This window comes from Ipomoea triloba, chromosome 14 (genome assembly GCF_003576645.1).
Source record: "Ipomoea triloba cultivar NCNSP0323 chromosome 14, ASM357664v1".
In the NCBI taxonomy this organism is placed as follows: domain Eukaryota; kingdom Viridiplantae; phylum Streptophyta; class Magnoliopsida; order Solanales; family Convolvulaceae; genus Ipomoea; species Ipomoea triloba.
Window position 1 is genome coordinate 13551487 of NC_044929.1, and position 17055 is coordinate 13568541.

Here is a 17055-nt window from a genome sequence, read left to right on the forward strand (position 1 = left end):
GGTTAAGTGAACATGTAACCTATCTAGAAGTTAGTTAGATTCTTTTTTAATGTTCTGTATTTGTGGAATAAGCCCACATATCATCAAAGGCTGAAGGTCAAGGAGCCAGCAACAACGGTCAGAAATCAAAGCTTGCTAAAACTGAACCTGATGCTTTTGCAAGTGATGTTATGACAAAATTATCTGAATTTGAAAGCCAACTAAAGGCACTGAGTAAAGCTAATAGGGCTCTTAAGGATGATTTGAAGAAGCATGTGAGCACAACAGAATTGCGTGAGATGCTTGAATGTAATAATTATGTTTCCACATGATCAAAACATGATTATCTACTTTACACATTAAGCTGTTGTTATAGAATAATCTGAATTATGAACTTTTAAGTCATGATGCATGTAAAGTACCTTATAATCTCCTTTGATATCGTTTCTAACCATGTAACACTTTACAATACTATATTTTTGTTATTGTTATTGACATTGAATTTCATAATATAATATATTTGCAATTATATTATTGGAGTTTTTTATTATAGGTTTAATATAGGTATGTAATATTAATTAATAGATAGATTTTTTAAAGATTTTTAAAAAATTTAGTGATAGACAAAAATCGTAGTAAATCCGTAACTAAATACCTTTTAACAATAAAAAATGACAACGACGAAAATTTCTCTCGCTAAGTTTAGCGAAGGATATTTCCATCTCTAAGCTGTAGCTAAATGGCACGTTCAGAAACAAATTAGCGACGGAATTTTCCGTTGCTATTCTATTGTAAATTTCGTCATCTAAATCATTGCGTATAGGAATTAGCGATGGATTTTTTAAAAAAATAGTGATGGAAAAAATTACTTCGCAAAAATTTAACGACGTCACTTTTAGCGACGGACCTATTCCGTCACTAATCGTTTTAACGATGGATTTTTCCCTTGTTAGCAATGGAATTTTCCGTCGCTAGTTTCTCTCTTCTTCTTCTTCTTTTTTTTTTTTTTTTTTTTAGTGAAATGTGTTAAAAATAAAAATAAAGTGATATTATAACATTTTATTTTCTTTTCTCTTACTTAATTTCTTCCGATGAAATCACGACATGTAGCAGAGTGTACTACTCAAGTATATCAAGTATTCTCCATTAAAATTTGAGATAAAATCACTTTTGATGTAGTATCATATTAATATAAACAACTATTAGTCCCTCAACATTTTAAAATTACCAAATTTTAATGAAATGTTTGAAGTGTACTAATGTCTACCAAACTTCAACATTCTTTTATGAGTCATTGCAATTTTTTGTCCTACTGTTATTGAGGCATTGCCAATTTTAGTCCACTTCATTAATTTTTGCCACATTGTGACCAGTCTTATTTAATCCTTGCCACTTTTAGTCCACCGTTAAAATTCTTGTCAAATGGCCGTCCAAAACAAGGGTACTTTCGTCTTTTCATACTTTGGTCATCTCTTTTACCCTTTGCAGTGATTTTCCTTATACATTTGTAGTCGTCCCTTTCTCCTTTCTCCTTTACCCTTTACAGTCGTCCAAAATAGGAGACGCAACATAGAAAGATTTAGGTCTCCATTGGATGAAAATGTGTAAGAAAAATCACTACAAGGGGTAAAGGAGATGACCAAAGCATGAAAACATAAAAATACCCCTGTTTTGGACGACCATTTGACGGGAATTTTAACGGTGGACTAAAAGTGGCAAGGACTAAATAAGATTGGCTGAATGTGGCAAAAATTAATGAAGTGGACTAAAATTAGCAATGTTCCAATAACAGTAGGACCAAAAATGGCAATGACTCTTTTTTATTTTTGTTTGTTTGTAATCAAATAGAGGGGAGCACCCTAATAACCTAATTAGGCAATAGTAGCTAACACTCTTCTTGGGTGAGACACACCAATCTCATTATCCATAAGAACTTATTGAAGCATCACAAGAGTGTTTTCAAGCACAAGAAAACTGTAAACATAACCAGTACTAGTTAAACCACTGATTTATTTTATTCTCCGTAACAATGTAACATTTTAACTTTCTCATTGTCTTGCCATCAACCCCTTGTAATCCTTGATCACTTTCAACATTATTCTTTATACGATGATATTTCAAACATTTTAGGATAAATTTGATTGATTTGAAAAACAAAATTAAAGGAATTAAAAATGGTCAAATTGATAGTCAATGATTAAAAAAAATGAAAGTTGTCATTATAATTTATAGGTCAAAAGTGAAATTAATTGTTTCAAGTTAATATATAATTAGATTATACAAATGCAAAATTGAGCTAATGGTGTATCTTATTTGGAGAAATTTTTTCAACACAAATTATTTTTATTCATAAAACTTGAAGTAATAAATTATTTGAGAAAAATCAAATTCTTTTTACTTTGATATAAATAACTAAGAGAGTCACCAATAATATGTGACATGAGAAGTGAGTTGGATGAGAGAGATGAGAGGAGAGAAGAAAACAAAATTGCAAATAATGAATTTTTTGTGGGATATGATATACATGGGGAGCAAAAGATGACAACTGCAGCACCCTTAATGACAAATTTTTAGCATTTTTTCTTCTCTTTTCCTTTTTTCTCCCTTTCCTCTTATTTGGCCCAAAACACGACATTGTAAAAAATCTATTGCGATGCTTTAAAATAATTAGAAATTTATATTCGATGTTAGAGTCTCCCTATTTATGATTTTTGGAAGTTTTTGCAGCCTTTTTATTGATGTGAAAGAGAGAAAGGAGTAGAGAAAGAATGTTGGGATTGTCCTGCAAAATTGATTTTTTGGGATCTATTGTCCCACAAAAAAATAATTTTTTTCTCTTCAATTGCTCATCACACGCAAATGATGTGCGCCCAGCAGGCGCGTTCAATTGCTTCTTTCTCTCTCTCTCTCTCTCCTTTTCCTTCTCTCTCCCATGTTCTCTCTCCTAGTCATTTATGTAAAAATCACATAAAGTCCTATTTAATGAAATTGTTTAGGATTTGCACTAGATTAGGGATTTAGGGTAAAATGTTTTTTGAGTTTTAGACATGGGTACTAGGATTAGACACTTACAAACCAAAACCAATTTACAACAATATAGTTGTATAGCTTATTTAAAGTGAGAGAAAATGGGAGAGAAAAGGCGCTGCCCACGGCTGACTGCTATAGAGAAAAAAAGTGGCCTAGAATAAATTGGTGTCCAGAATAATTGCCACTTGTCAACATCAAATTCCTTTCTTAGTTGTTTAGTTGCAATGAGGAAATTAGAAAAGAAATAAATTGCAATCCCGTGAAAAAGTAGAAATAGAGTAAAAATTTAAATTTTATTGTTTGATAGAAAAAATAGAATTATTAACACTTTCAATTATAATGTTTGGTATATAAAAAAATTGAAAAGAAACAAGTAGTATAAATATCAAAATGTTTGAGTAATTGTAAAGAAAAGATGTAAGATTATTAGGGAGGTCAACTTGGTCATCACACTCTACACTTTCTTTTGTAGAATACTACTAACTCTATTAGAATTCAGTATCTGTTCATAACTATTTTCTGAACCTATTGAAGCACAAGGAGAACCCACCACCTCCCGTATAAAGGCAATGGTTTAATGCTACTGGACCACAAAGTCCTTGACACTACATTTACACTTCCATAAATTTGTAATTCTCTGCACCAAACTCATCAATATTTCACTTCTTAAAAGTCTCAAGAGTTCAATGATTTGAGTTTTTTTATAAATCTTTTTATTGGATCCTTACCTTGTAAATATTGAAACTTCAAAAAGACAATAATAAGAACAATAAAAGTCGATGAAAGACACATGCTTACTTAGCACACAAGTAAACAATACATGTTTGGTTAGAAATAATTGAATTGCAATTACAACGTAATTCGTTGAGCCTTCAATTACGCTGTTTGATTAGATGGAATTACAATTTCTTCCATTTAGGAATTGGTCACCTATGAATTCCAATTTGGTGCCAATATGGAAAAAGAAAACAATATCAAATTACATAATAATATTATTATTATCAAGGACATTTTAGTCTTTTCTTTGCAATTCTCATAAATTCTATTTCTAGCTAACAAATAATGTAATTTGAATACTACTAACTCTATTAGAATGCAATATCTATTCATAACTACTCCTACTGAATGAGATACTCCACTGAGGCTCGAACCCACCACCTCCCGTATAAAGGGAAGGGTTTGATGCCACTGGACTACAAAGTCCTTGGCATTTGAATTCATACTTTATTCACCCATTATTATTTTCTCATCAAATTACAATTCAATTCCCCCTAATTCATTCCTTCTGACAAAACACTGCTCTATTTTTTCTTTATTTTCTAACATAAACCAAATCTTTCATACAAACTGAAATCCCCTCTCTTCTCCACAAGTCCACATCAACAAAAACCTCCCAAATACCCACCCAAAAATAATAATAATAATAAATCATTGAGGTTGCCCTAATGACACTGCATATCATGATTTGAGAACATTTGGTTGGCATAATTATTTCTTCAATGACCAAGAATGCATTTACTAGCAGAAAAAATTTCCTACTTTTCAAAGAAAAAAAAATGTAGAATGAAAAATAGAGAATACAAAATAAAAGTACAACAGAACCAAGGGCCAAAAATTGCATTTCCGCAAATTCAAGAACACAAATCCAGTTGTCAGATATCGAGTCCATATACAAGAACACATTTTTTGCACCTTCAAAAGAGAACTACCCATTCCAACAGCCCTAGCTAGTAAGCCAAAAAATGCAAAATCAGTAAACAGCATTCTGCTAATAAGCTTACTTACAAAAAAGAACAGCTCCTTCACAACGGGATGCACTTTCAGTTGCAGCTTCAGTAGCATATATTTGCTTTACAAAATATACAAATACACAGTAGGATCTTGCAGGGATACAGCCAGAGCTTTAACTTGTAATCACGGTATTTGGTGATTACATGTAACAATTCATGATAACCCAAACTGCAGAATAGGCCTGTGGGGCATCAGCTCTTCACCCCCGGCACCAAATCTAACATCACCTGCCAGTTAAATTATGAATTATAATTGTAGGTGAGTCTATGACAAAATGTCGTTATCAGGTTTGTATTAAGTCTTTCAACTTAATATATAAAAAGTTCAAATATAACTTGTATCCTCCAATGTTCTCAATTTCATACTCTATAGATATTAATCGAAGTTCCATACACTTCTTGATTCACTTCATTGGGAACTATGACATAGATAACTAGATAAGATAGAGGCATATGCAATTCTACTTGTATCCACAAACTATATATTCAGAAAATTAAAATAGAGTGATACTCTATAGATATTAATCGAAGTTCCATACACTTCTTGATTCACTTCATTGGGAACTATGACATAGATAACTAGATAAGATAGAGGCATATGCAAAACTATGACATAGATAACTAGATAAGATAGAGGCATATGCAATTCTACTTGTATCCACAAACTATATATTCAGAAAATTAAAATAGAGTGATGTATCCACAAACTATATATTCAGAAAATTAAAATAGAGTGATGCTACTACCTTCCAATCATTGTAATCAAATCTGAAGATAAAATTTTTGTATGCCATATTGTTAGGAAGCACAGTACATGCACCATCAGCACCCTTTGGAGCTACAATATATAGAACAGAATACTAGTAAGATGACAAGTTTGAATAGAATCCTTACTATGTTGAATAAAGTGTTAGAGATTATTTATCTTACAGACAAAATGAGAGCCATTTTCAGCCACGCTTATAGCAACTCTGCCGTCTTTTACTAAGAAAGAAAGCGCAAATATATTTTCGATGGTCTGGGCATAGGAGGTTCTGTTCAGGATAAGAATTTCAAGCTTTATGCTTTTATTCTTTTCTATGGTGTCAAACATTGCTGAAACATTCTTGTCAGTGTTGGATTTCCACTCAGGGGTGCTATCCACAACCTGTTGCAGGGCAAAAGGATTAGAAAAAGAAACAAAACGACCAATCAAGTAGAAACGTCACAGATGAAATTTGAACTCTAGTAATTGCTACCAAGCATCAAATCTGCAGAAAATACTTGAAAATGTTGGAGTACAAGTGCATAACGCGTTGTATTGCTCTTTCTGCACAACACAAGAATAAGTGAATAACTAAGAATAGGTTCCTCATGGAAGAACAGTAACCTTCGTTGGGCGAGCATATGGAGCCCATCTTGTCCTTTCCTTAATTTCTTTTCTGATTCCTCTAAGCTTGTTCATATAATTCAATGGTTCAGGCTTGATCTTACAATCCACTTGTTCAAGCTTCACCTTATTATCCATCGGTCCAAACCTGAGAAAAGAAAAAAGGCAATACCCAATTACAATGTTATAAAACAAGTTTCAGATCTCTCCCCTCTCACAGACACATTCTCAAACACCTGAAAGACATACATGGTTTTGCAACCAGAGCCATCCATGAATACAGGTGAAACAACACAGCCAATTTCTTTCCAGGGTAGCATTTGTCGGGCATTCTTACAGAGCTTCCCTGCTCGTCGTCTTCCATAGCCTTTAAGAAAGCAGGAAACAAACTGTGATGGTGAAACAGATCCCTTAAGATGTGATTGAACAGAAGCCACCAATGTGTTGGTAAGTTCAAGCATTGTTTCTGCATCTGCAACTTGTTCTCTTGGCCATGTAACTGGGAAAAATAGTAATTATGAACTCCAAAACAAAACATCTGAAAATATTATAAGTGAATTCTTGTTGTTTTATTCCAGTTATTAATCAGAATAGGCCGAGATAAAAAGCACACATACCATTCTGAAACAAGCCTTCAACGTCACCCAAGATTTTCTTGAACCTGTCAGACTCGGCGTTCCCAATGTCGTAACTTCTCTCTGTTGTTTCAAAGAATAAAAAAAATCAAATCAAACAAACCTTAGTTTAAGAAGCAAAAAATTAGGGATAATCCCAGCCAAGATGGCAAGACATCGGCACTTGTAATCACAATGTCACAAATTCGAATTCTTCCCCTATTGATTTGAGTCCATAAGTTATGAATAACTTAGACTATCTTAACGAATTGATTGGAGCCTTTCAGTTATAAGTAACCTAGGCTGATTTACTCCCTTGAAATCCTCCACCCGCTCACGAGTTTGAATTCTTATGAGTCACAAATTAATTTGAGCTGGTAAGTTAGAGTAATCTTGACTGATTTATTCAATGTAATCCTTTGTCGGCTCACGAGTTCAATCCTTGTTCTCCTTGGTGTAACTTAAGGTACCTTTTAAGGTGATTTTTAACTGATTAGGGTTACAAGACATGATTTAACTGCACCGAAAGAGTTGTGGATTTCCTCTGTCATCCAAAAAAAGACAAAAAATAAATATTAAAGCTGACAACCTGAGATACTGTACCGTTTATGAAGTCTTGAATTGCAGTGTACTCGGAACGAACACTTCGGCGAACACAGTCCGGTTGAGCGAACTTGGAGAGCTCATAAAGACGCGACAACTTGTCGATTCTTCGCGATAACGCCTCGGCCTTGTCGCTTGTCTCTCCTTCCTCCAGCTTCACCTTTTTACCATATCTGGGGGCCATCTGCACTGAGAGGACCTGAAAAATTATAATACTCCAACACTATTCATGAATCCTCAAAAAGAACATCTTTTAACGATAAAAAAAATGTAGCCAAAAGACCAAGATAAGTAAACGGATATTCACTCAAAGTACGTTAGGAGAAGAGAAAAGTAAAATAGAGTATCCTCAGTTCAATACTTACCGTAGAATTCAAGAAACAGAGAGTTATCCGGGATTGAAGAATATTGTGAATTTGAAAATTTTGAAGATAATTCTTGATTGCTGGCTGGGAAAAAGTAGAGCAGTGGGTTTTTGCTTGCGTTTGAGTATTTCTGTTACTAAATAGTGACTATCAGCGTCAATCAGTGACCTCTGAACCGATGGGAAGAACTGAAAAGGCAGTGTTTGTCTCGGGAAACGGGGAAAGAACCGAAAAGAACTGTTATTTACGTGATTGGCCATCTTTGGCAAATACGTAGTAACAGATAAATAGTAGGGGTCAATGAAATTTCAAATTTGGCTTGACTCCAAAATTTAGCTTTAATTTTTCCTTCTTTTTTTTTTGGATTTAGCTTTAATTTTTGAGATGATAGGTAGTTTTCAATAAAATTTTGAATTTTAGGGTGTGTTTAGAAAGCAAGAAAATGTCTTCTAAAAATATTTTTTGAAAAATGAATCATTTTCTAGAAAATAGTTTTATTTTTAGTGTTTGGTGGAAAACTGTATTTCTGTGTTTAGTCAAGTTCATTATATGTTTAAACGTGTATAGGTCAAGTCTTTGAATATCAATAAAGATGTCACAACTAAAACCTAATGAATGCATTGGATAACTTAATATGATAAAAAAGTATACTAATTAACTCATAGCTAAAACCAAATGTTAGCATGGCAGCAAATTTCAGGTTGTAAACTGTGTTCCTAACCTCCTAAGTGTTTCAATGTTTGCTATCTATAATCTACCTTTCTCTATACATAATGTACGTATACCCAACAGCAGCCCTGCCATAACTAATTAAAGTCATGTGTAAGGAAATGAACCTATCATATATAAAAATAGTACCAACAAAGAAGTTTGTTTATAGTAGTTTTACATATTAAACAACCAGTCATGCCATAAGATGATAAGAAATAAAGAATACTTACCAACAAAAAAGTTTGTTTCTACTATTGAATTGGAAAGCAAGAAGCAAGAAAAATAAGTCACTGTTAAGTACACATAGCCATATGTTTAATGCCGTAATGATAGTGCCGTTGGCCACCACTGGTCAACAAGGTGAAAGGCATCCGCCCAACAAAATCCCGTCATATCATCCATTGGATAGAATCGCTCTATTATTTTGCTTTTCATGTTGACAAGGACTACTCCAGTATGTAACCGTAAATAAATAACATCCCCATTTTCAGGATGAAGGCTTATTACTAAAAAACAATGAGGCAATTCATTCTCCAAGTTTTCCAGAAACCCATAATGGATCAGATTTTTAAGGCGAACCTTGTGAACCAAATTCCACAACCCAGAATCATAGTCCTCCAATTCCCATACATCCAGTACAGGATCTCGATTTACTGTGTCCTCACCTGAAAGTCCCGTCACACGAAGACAACCTTGGCTTACTCCAAAGCAATTATTTCTGTAAATATTGGAGGGAGATATTTGAATTGGAAGATGAATGACACGAGAGAATCTTTCCGGGGTGTTTAGTAGATCATACACCAAGATACAATCAGCGTTTAGCCAATGAAGCATCCCTCTATAGGCAACAAGAGGAGTGCCCCCTATCTGCTGCTCCAAGGTGAGAAGGGATGAAACAACCAAAGTCCTCCATTGCCAGTTCTCCGAAGAAAAGACTTGGGCTTTAAAGCAAGAACGAGGCGTAAATTCATAACGACCAGAACAAAGCCTCACCACCATGAACTTGGTATCCAATGCCACTGGGGACGGAACACATATAAAGCCAATGGAGACATACTCGTTCACATCATAGGCAACTGGAGGGAGAGCAATCCATTTTCTGGTGAGCGGATTGGAGACATAATAATCAGTTTTGTAGGTGTTGGTGTTGGTGTTGGTGGGGGTAATGCAAGAGCATAAGACTAAGCCAGCAAAGGAGCCTTCCAATCGAAGTGCTTGAAGGTCTATAGGGGAACATGGGAGATAACTTAAATGGAACGCACTCTCTCCGTACACTTTTCTTAATAAGGAATTAGAAGAGTTGGAGTTGGAGATGATTTGGAAGTGAGAATGCTGGCAATGATGGCAGCCAGAGCCACAGGTGAAGTCACAAGAATATGCAAATCGGAAAACAAGGCTGGTTGATTGAATATGTTGGTGGCGTAGGTGACGAAAGCGGCCAATAAAGTAAGGAGAAGAGATGAGAGAATACCAGCGTTTGCAAACCACTTGGAATCGAACGGCTACTGTTGTGGGTAGTCTTACAAGTATCTCGCCCACCAATTCATCACACAATTTGTTGAATAAGTTTGATTCAAGATTAGCATCCCAGCGTAATGCTAATTTTTTACTCTGTCGACACGAAATTAGAACCATTTTGCCGCTACGACCCTCCGGACAAGAATATTAATTTTGAAAGATTGAATTGTTAGTTATTGAATACTTGAACAACTATTTATAGAGGTCGATATAAACAATTCTAGTCACACAAGGAATAATACAATGAGTATTCACAATAATATACAGAGAAGGATTTTAGTGTGACTAGGAGATAGAGTCTTTATTAACATTATTTTAATTTGTTATAACACCCAGATATTTTATTAACATTATTTTGTTATAAAAAAATATTTTCGTTAATATTATTTTGAAACTCCTACCTTCAAAATTTATTATGCTACTATTAAAATTATTTTGTCAAATCATGTGACCCAAAAATATTTTGAGAATTATTTTAAGAGTACTATATTATCCTAATGTCCTAATGTATGTATGTATACTGTCATATATTTAAATATAATTGGTGAGTCACAATTGTTGTAGTAACTTAATAGATTAGACCCTGTACTCTTATTTTGAAAGTTGTGGGATCCCCTCAAACTCAGTAGCAACACTCCTTATAAAATTTTAGAAAGCAAGATACTTAACAGATTTGATACGATCCGAAATTTTAATATCCGGACATTTTATCAACATTATTTTAAATAATTTCGTTAATATCATTTTGTCACTAATACCTTCGATGTTTAATTTGGGCCGCTACAAATTGATCCAAGTTTGCTAATTAGCTTCTGCAGAGTATATGTTTAATTGAGCCTAATTGGGCCCAGATACCATCTATAAGGATTAAGGACGCCAATATGCAGACGTAGGGTTGGGTTCTTCGTTTCGTCTCGAGAGAAACCCGCTGAGGAAGACGAAAAATGGAAGGAGTGGTAGTAGCCAACACGCAGAACCAGCAGGAAGACAACAAGGTTCGCACCGATGTATTGCTCTTCAACCGCTGGAGTTACGACGACATTCAGGTACATTATCTTCATTTGTTTTCTAAAACTCGTATAATAATTTGATTTTGACCTCAAACAAATTGCTGCATTTACTATATTTTTATTTTATCTTGTGATTGTTTGGTTTAATGGAGGATTTAAAGGGCCTTTCAAGCAAAGCATGGAGAAGTTGGAATTTCTGCCAAAGAAACTTTGAAGTGCATTTGGAGCAATAAATATAAATGGATTTGGTTCCTTTTCATGCAAGGCATAATGGCATATAACTCCATTTGTTTTTAGATTAAGGATTGTGTCAGTTTGGTCCATTAGGAAATTTATGGTCTATGTAATTTTACAATGGTTGTGAAATAAAAATAATTAAAGCTATTTGAAGGTGTTAAGTAGGAGTTCTCTCTGCCATTCAAATCTCTAGTCTTGTTTTGATTTTGACCTCAAACAAATTGCTGCATTTACTATATTTTTTTCTCTGCATAAAGATACATTAGTTGAGAGTTTATATACTATATACTTACAATCACTGGATTTTTGGACTCTTAAATATTTAGAGCTGGGCTTTGATTTGCCTGTTCATGTTTAAAGCTGGCAATCATCTCTAACCAATTACTTTTTTTAGTTTGTATTTGAAATAATATTATTTGTGTAGGTCAATGACTTGTCGGTTGAGGACTACATCACTGCCACTGCTGCCAAGCATCCTACCTATATGCCACACACCGCTGGTAGGTACCAAGCCAAGAGGTTCAGAAAGGCACAGTGTCCAATCGTTGAAAGGTTGGTGAACTCACTGATGATGCATGGAAGGAACAATGGGAAGAAGCTCATGGCAGTTCGCATTGTCAAGCATGCTATGGAAATCATCCATTTGCTGACCGACTTGAACCCTATCCAAGTGATTGTTGATGCTGTGATCAACAGGTGGTCCTATTATTCTTGTTCTTGGTTTTCTTTATCCTATCCTAGTATGTTACCTTTTTTGCTATGTCATGATTGTTGATGCTGTGGTCATATTACTCTTTTTTTTTTAAAACATTATCTGATTTGTTGCTTTTTTTTTTTCCTCATCTGATTTAGAAAATTCCTTTAGTGCCTTGTCAATTGTCATGAATACTTGTGTTCATGTTGATTTTGCTTTCTTCTACATGATGTACATTCAAACAAGACAACACTCTGTCGTATGTGTCTTTTAATATCTACTTATCATCTTGTGTGAAGTTCAGGATGATTTATTGATCAAATAAGCAATAATGGTGTTATTGATTGCCTTGCCTGCCCATTTTATATTAGACTTCCAATTCTTTTTTGTGGACCCAAACCTGTCTTATAACATTTTCTGCTGGTTGAAGTTCTGTATGTAAACCTTTATTATGTTGATGCAGTGGACCAAGAGAAGATGCGACCCGTATCGGTTCTGCTGGTGTTGTCAGACGCCAGGCTGTTGATATTTCGCCTCTTCGCCGTGTGAACCAGGCAATCTATCTCCTCACAAGCGGTGCCCGTCAGAGTGCTTTCAGGAACATCAAGACCATTGCTGAGTGCCTTGCTGACGAGCTCATTAATGCTGCCAAGGGCTCTTCCAACAGGTCAATTCTTATCCATATTTGGCTCTTGTCCTATTAGAGTTAATACCAGTTGGGTTGGTCTCACGTTTAGTCCTAAACTTTCTATTTAACCACCCATTGTCCTTCAACTATAAAGTTAACCACCCATAGTCATTCAACTTTCAAATTTTTAACCAGCCCTATTCTTAATTTTGCCCGTACTTAAACTAAGGACTACAGGTGGTTAAGTTAAAAGTTTAGGACTAAACATGGCGGTGTCACTATACTCGTAAGACCCTAGTTGGTATTAACTCTTTACTATTATATATGCCATTGTTATCTGATGATTTTGCTGGCCTGTGCACTGCAGCTATGCTATCAAAAAGAAGGATGAGATTGAGAGAGTTGCAAAGGCCAACCGTTAAACTAGAGTATTCAAGCAGATTCTATGCTTTTTTTTTTCTTTTTTTTTTTTTGTGTTTTAGATTATTTTAAATTCAACAAATTTTGTTCTTTCTGTTATTGCTAGCCAGCATTAAGGGATAAATGGACGGTTATTTTTAACCAATTTTTTTGGGTGTTTTTGTGGCTGTCGACAAGATACAGTGATAAAATTCATTTAAATCAATGTTTTGTGTTACTTAATTGTATATAAAATGCTCTCACTTTTATAGAATCAAAACGCAAATATAAAGCAGAATCATTTTAACGATGCTTAGTGTTGATTAAGAGTGGACCGAGTGGTATGAACTATGAAGCCAAAAAGTACTCTTCCTAGAATATAATGTGATGAGATATTCCTGAGCAAGCGATTAATGTATCACTATATATTATCATAGGGAAAATAACAAATGGAAAAATCACTATTTTGGTCTCTTAGAGTGTTTAATTGACGAAATTTTAAACAATTTAATTATCAAATTGATGATGAGGATCATATTTCCCACACCATTTTAGATGGAGAGATTTGAAAAGATTTGGATTTTTTATTTTTATTTTTTATAACTGAAAAAAGGGAAGTAATTTTCCTAAAAATCTTATCTATTTTTTATTGACCAAAACATTATTTTCTATTGACTTTAAATTTTCTTCTTTGCGAAACATTGAAAACCCAGAAAAATAATTTTCAGAAATTACTTTTTGGATTTTTAAACACATCTTTATTGAAATTGAAAAATAATAACTATATTGGCAATTAAAAATCAATCGAAGGACTAAAATGGTAATTTTTTTATTATCATATTATCAATCACTTTATAATATGCATTCTGCACGATATGTTCTGTGAGGAATATATAAAAGAAGGCTCGTTTATATTATGTATTCAGTGTTCCAATTTTGGAGATAAAATAATTTTGTAGTTTATTTCTAGTTATACTTTTTGAACCATATGCATTGTAAATAAATAAAATTTTAAAAAATAACTACTCGGTAATAAAATTTTCGAAACTACAAACAATTACGTTTATAAAATTTTAATTGTCACTTTTGTGGGTATATCAAAGTCCAACCATAGGAAAACACTAAGACCGTGTTCAAAGATTAATTCTTAAGAATCACATTCATTGTAATCATATTACCTCAGAATATGATTCCAGGCAAAAACATCTACCCAGCTAGAATCATATTTCCTAGAATAAGATTTTATACCAGGCTCCTAGTTAAAAGTAAGATACTTAAATCATTTCATTCAATCCCCATTAATCCTATACTCCTATTTACATTTTAGTTAGTTGATCAATTAAAATTCAAATGTAGTATTTTTTTCTTCGATAAAATACATAGAAAGAAAATGACAAATTATTGTGTGAACCACAATCCAAAATGACGTCGTTGAATTTTATGAGTTAAAATAATGTACTACATTATGTTTAGAATAATGTACATTATGTATTAAAATAATGAAACTTCTAGGGTAAGATAATGCATTTTAAGTTAGAAAAATGTACATTATGCTTTTGAATAATATAGAGCAATGGGTCACTGAAAAAAAAAATGCAAAACGACGTTATTTTTGGACTGTAGTCTACACAACTGTACACACAATAACTATTGAAAGAAAACTACGCAAATCCTGAATAAACAATTTCGAAAAAATCAAGGATTAGAGGTTGAATTGAATTATTGAATCCAATTTGACAATATATGATTATAAAATTCAGGGCTTAGGTTCATTATCTTCGTGTTTCAACGTCATCCAATTCATTCATGTGTTGACTCTCTAGGGACATGTTTGATGGAATATAGTGTGTATTTTTTGTACACTTACAAATTGTTTGTGATATTATATTATTTTTTATGATGTATAACAAAAAAATTTTAATTATCACTTGTGTATATCAAACACAGTACTTTTTTTGTTTTTTGGTTTTTTTTTTTATTGAACATTTACTCACGCAGAGCATACTACTCGATTAGTTTTTTCTAAAAATATGCATCGGTTATAGATAAGATGACACAAGTTTCTTCTCGCTTAACAAGAAGTCTTAAAACTCATGGAGTGCTTTGTCATCCTTGAGGTTCTATCTAACATGAACATAATTAATTTTGATATGTGGTTGCTAGTTGATTGACTGATGACACATGTGGTTAGACGGATTGGGCAATGCTAGGTATCGCTTCAATTGTCACTTTCATTAACCACTACCCGAGTGCATCTTTTTATTATATATTGGATACACAAATTCTTTATTACGTCAAAGTGGGATCAATCAACTCACAAGTAATATACTAATCTATGAATATAGAGTGACAATTATAGAGGTGAGAAGCATTTTTCATATATAATAGGGAAAATGACACTTTTTCCCCTTAAGTTATGTGCATATAGCACTTTTTCCCCCTGAGTTATTAAAGTGACACTTTTTCCTCCTCAGTTATTTTAAAAGTGGTATTTTTTTCCCCTGAAATGTTAAATTCATATTTTTGCCCTTAATTCATTTATTTTTATTCTCCAACCAATTATATTACTAATATGCATGGAAGATTACGGTTCGATACGAACCTAATCGAACACCGTAACAATTGAACTTAAAAAGTATGGACGGTTACAGTTACAATTCAGAACCGAAAAAATAAAATAAAATAAAATAATTGTTAAATTTATACTATTTTCAAATAAGAAATAAAATTATAAAAATAAATAAATAAGTTTTGATTTGTGGTTCAAAATCGAAATTGGAACCGAACCGTACTGATTTATCAAATAAGTGTTTGATCATTTTCACTATATATGAATGCGGTTCAGTTCTGGTTTACGGTTCAACAATTATTTAATTTTATTTTTTCGGTTATGAATCGTAACCAGAACCGTCCATACTATTTCGGTATGATTGCTACAGTGTTTGGTTAGGTTTGAACCGAATCGTGATCATCCATACCTATAAGTAATAATTTGTTGGAGAAAAAAAATAATGAAATAATTATTTTTAAGGGTAAAAATGTCGATTTAACATTTCAGGGGGGAAAAGTACTACTTTAATAACACAAGGAGGAAAAGTGCTATACATAGGGGAAAAAGTGCCATTTTCCCTATATAATATTGTTTAAAAAAGATATTTTGACTTTGCCAGTTAGGATCACATTGCGGGATTAACTCACTATGTATCTTCTGATAGTAGCAGATTTTTCTTGTAAAAAAAAAGAAAGAAAGAAAATAACGATATTTGGATAAGAATATATATGGAAATAGAACTAATCAATCAATTACTAACATTAAAGGCATTTTTGTACAAAAACATTAAAGGCATTGATTCCAAAATATGATGTCCCTGTCCAGCTTGCCTGGCAATTGTTCATTATTTTATTCATGATTACGATACATTTTATTTATGGGAAAATTATAATTTGTCTCTCATCAATATGTCAATTATTAATGTTATCTTGAATTATTAGTGGTGTAAATATTGTTCATCAATTTTTAAAATTTGAAGTATATTCTCTCCTTTGAATTATTAGTGGTGTAAATGTGATTACCGCCGTTTTCCCGATCGAAAATCACATTTTTTCTTCCATATTTTTTTTCTTCTTTCGCCGATAATAATGTTTCCCCTTCTTCCCATTAGGGGAGGGGCAATATATGTCATGTTTTAAATATTGAGAATCAATATTTACATTACTAATAATTTATGGATGACATTGATAATTAAAATATTTATTGAGGGACATAAATTACAATTTTCTCTTTATTTATTTTTGAGTACTACTTACTCTATTATATTATATTTATTAAGTTTGAATTTTTAAAATTTTTAATATCAGTAGGCTTTTAAATAACTCTTAAAAGTATTTGAATGGATAGATAAGGGCAGCTCAACTAGTCACAATGTGAAATTTGGGAGAAGAGACCAGTGATTGAGTATCACCAACCTTAGTGTGGGAGCAATATCTCAAAGTGTCTTGGGTAAGATTTTTTTTTTTTAAATAAAAATTATTTTAATGTTCACATATTCATTGATTAAAAGAAAAAAAAAACAATATAAATACCCTCTTATCTTGAAATCTAGAATGG

At 32.9% G+C, this 17055-nt stretch overlaps 3 protein-coding genes across 3 annotated transcripts; 1 reads left to right on the forward strand and 2 right to left on the reverse strand.

The window, feature by feature from the left end:
* Nucleotides 1–4594: 4594 nt before the first annotated feature.
* Nucleotides 4595–7956, reverse strand: LOC116004398 (non-structural maintenance of chromosomes element 4 homolog A-like). Its single transcript, XM_031244436.1, has 8 exons — nucleotides 7751–7956; nucleotides 7386–7584; nucleotides 6786–6866; nucleotides 6418–6667; nucleotides 6169–6316; nucleotides 5730–5946; nucleotides 5546–5637; nucleotides 4595–5027 (listed from the first exon to the last, which is right to left on the reverse strand). The coding sequence occupies exons 2-8, from the start codon at nucleotides 7567–7569 to the stop codon at nucleotides 4992–4994; spliced, it is 1008 nt and encodes a 335-aa protein (XP_031100296.1). The 5' UTR covers nucleotides 7570–7584; nucleotides 7751–7956; the 3' UTR covers nucleotides 4595–4991.
* An 820-nt stretch (nucleotides 7957–8776) lies between these two features.
* Nucleotides 8777–10096, reverse strand: LOC116003980 (putative F-box/kelch-repeat protein At1g15680). The gene has a single exon (XM_031243923.1). It carries the CDS (start codon nucleotides 10094–10096, stop codon nucleotides 8777–8779), a length of 1320 nt encoding a protein of 439 aa, XP_031099783.1.
* A 781-nt stretch (nucleotides 10097–10877) lies between these two features.
* On the forward strand, nucleotides 10878–13113 carry LOC116004403 (40S ribosomal protein S5). Its single transcript, XM_031244442.1, has 4 exons — nucleotides 10878–11025; nucleotides 11651–11922; nucleotides 12384–12587; nucleotides 12916–13113. Exons 1-4 carry the CDS (start codon nucleotides 10924–10926, stop codon nucleotides 12968–12970), a joined length of 633 nt encoding a protein of 210 aa, XP_031100302.1. The 5' UTR covers nucleotides 10878–10923; the 3' UTR covers nucleotides 12971–13113.
* The last annotated feature ends 3942 nt before the right edge of the window (nucleotides 13114–17055 follow it).

What these genes read in the sequence shown, in the direction of transcription:
- LOC116003980 (XM_031243923.1), bottom strand. Translation starts at nt 10,096, where the DNA reads ATGGTTCTAATTTCGTGTCGACAGAGTAAAAAATTAGCATTACGCTGG.
- LOC116004398 (XM_031244436.1), bottom strand. Translation starts at nt 7,569, where the DNA reads ATGGCCCCCAGATATGGTAAAAAGGTGAAGCTGGAGGAAGGAGAGACA. An exon ending in GGCTCTGGTTGCAAAACCAT is followed by an intron (nt 6,317 to 6,417) that starts GTATGTCTTTCA and finishes TTCTTTTCTCAG; the next exon opens with GTTTGGACCGATGGATAATA. An exon ending in TTGATTACAATGATTGGAAG is followed by an intron (nt 5,028 to 5,545) that starts GTAGTAGCATCA and finishes TTTAACTGGCAG; the next exon opens with GTGATGTTAGATTTGGTGCC.
- LOC116004403 (XM_031244442.1), top strand. Translation starts at nt 10,924, where the DNA reads ATGGAAGGAGTGGTAGTAGCCAACACGCAGAACCAGCAGGAAGACAAC. An exon ending in GTTGATGCTGTGATCAACAG is followed by an intron (nt 11,923 to 12,383) that starts GTGGTCCTATTA and finishes ATGTTGATGCAG; the next exon opens with TGGACCAAGAGAAGATGCGA. An exon ending in GCCAAGGGCTCTTCCAACAG is followed by an intron (nt 12,588 to 12,915) that starts GTCAATTCTTAT and finishes TGTGCACTGCAG; the next exon opens with CTATGCTATCAAAAAGAAGG.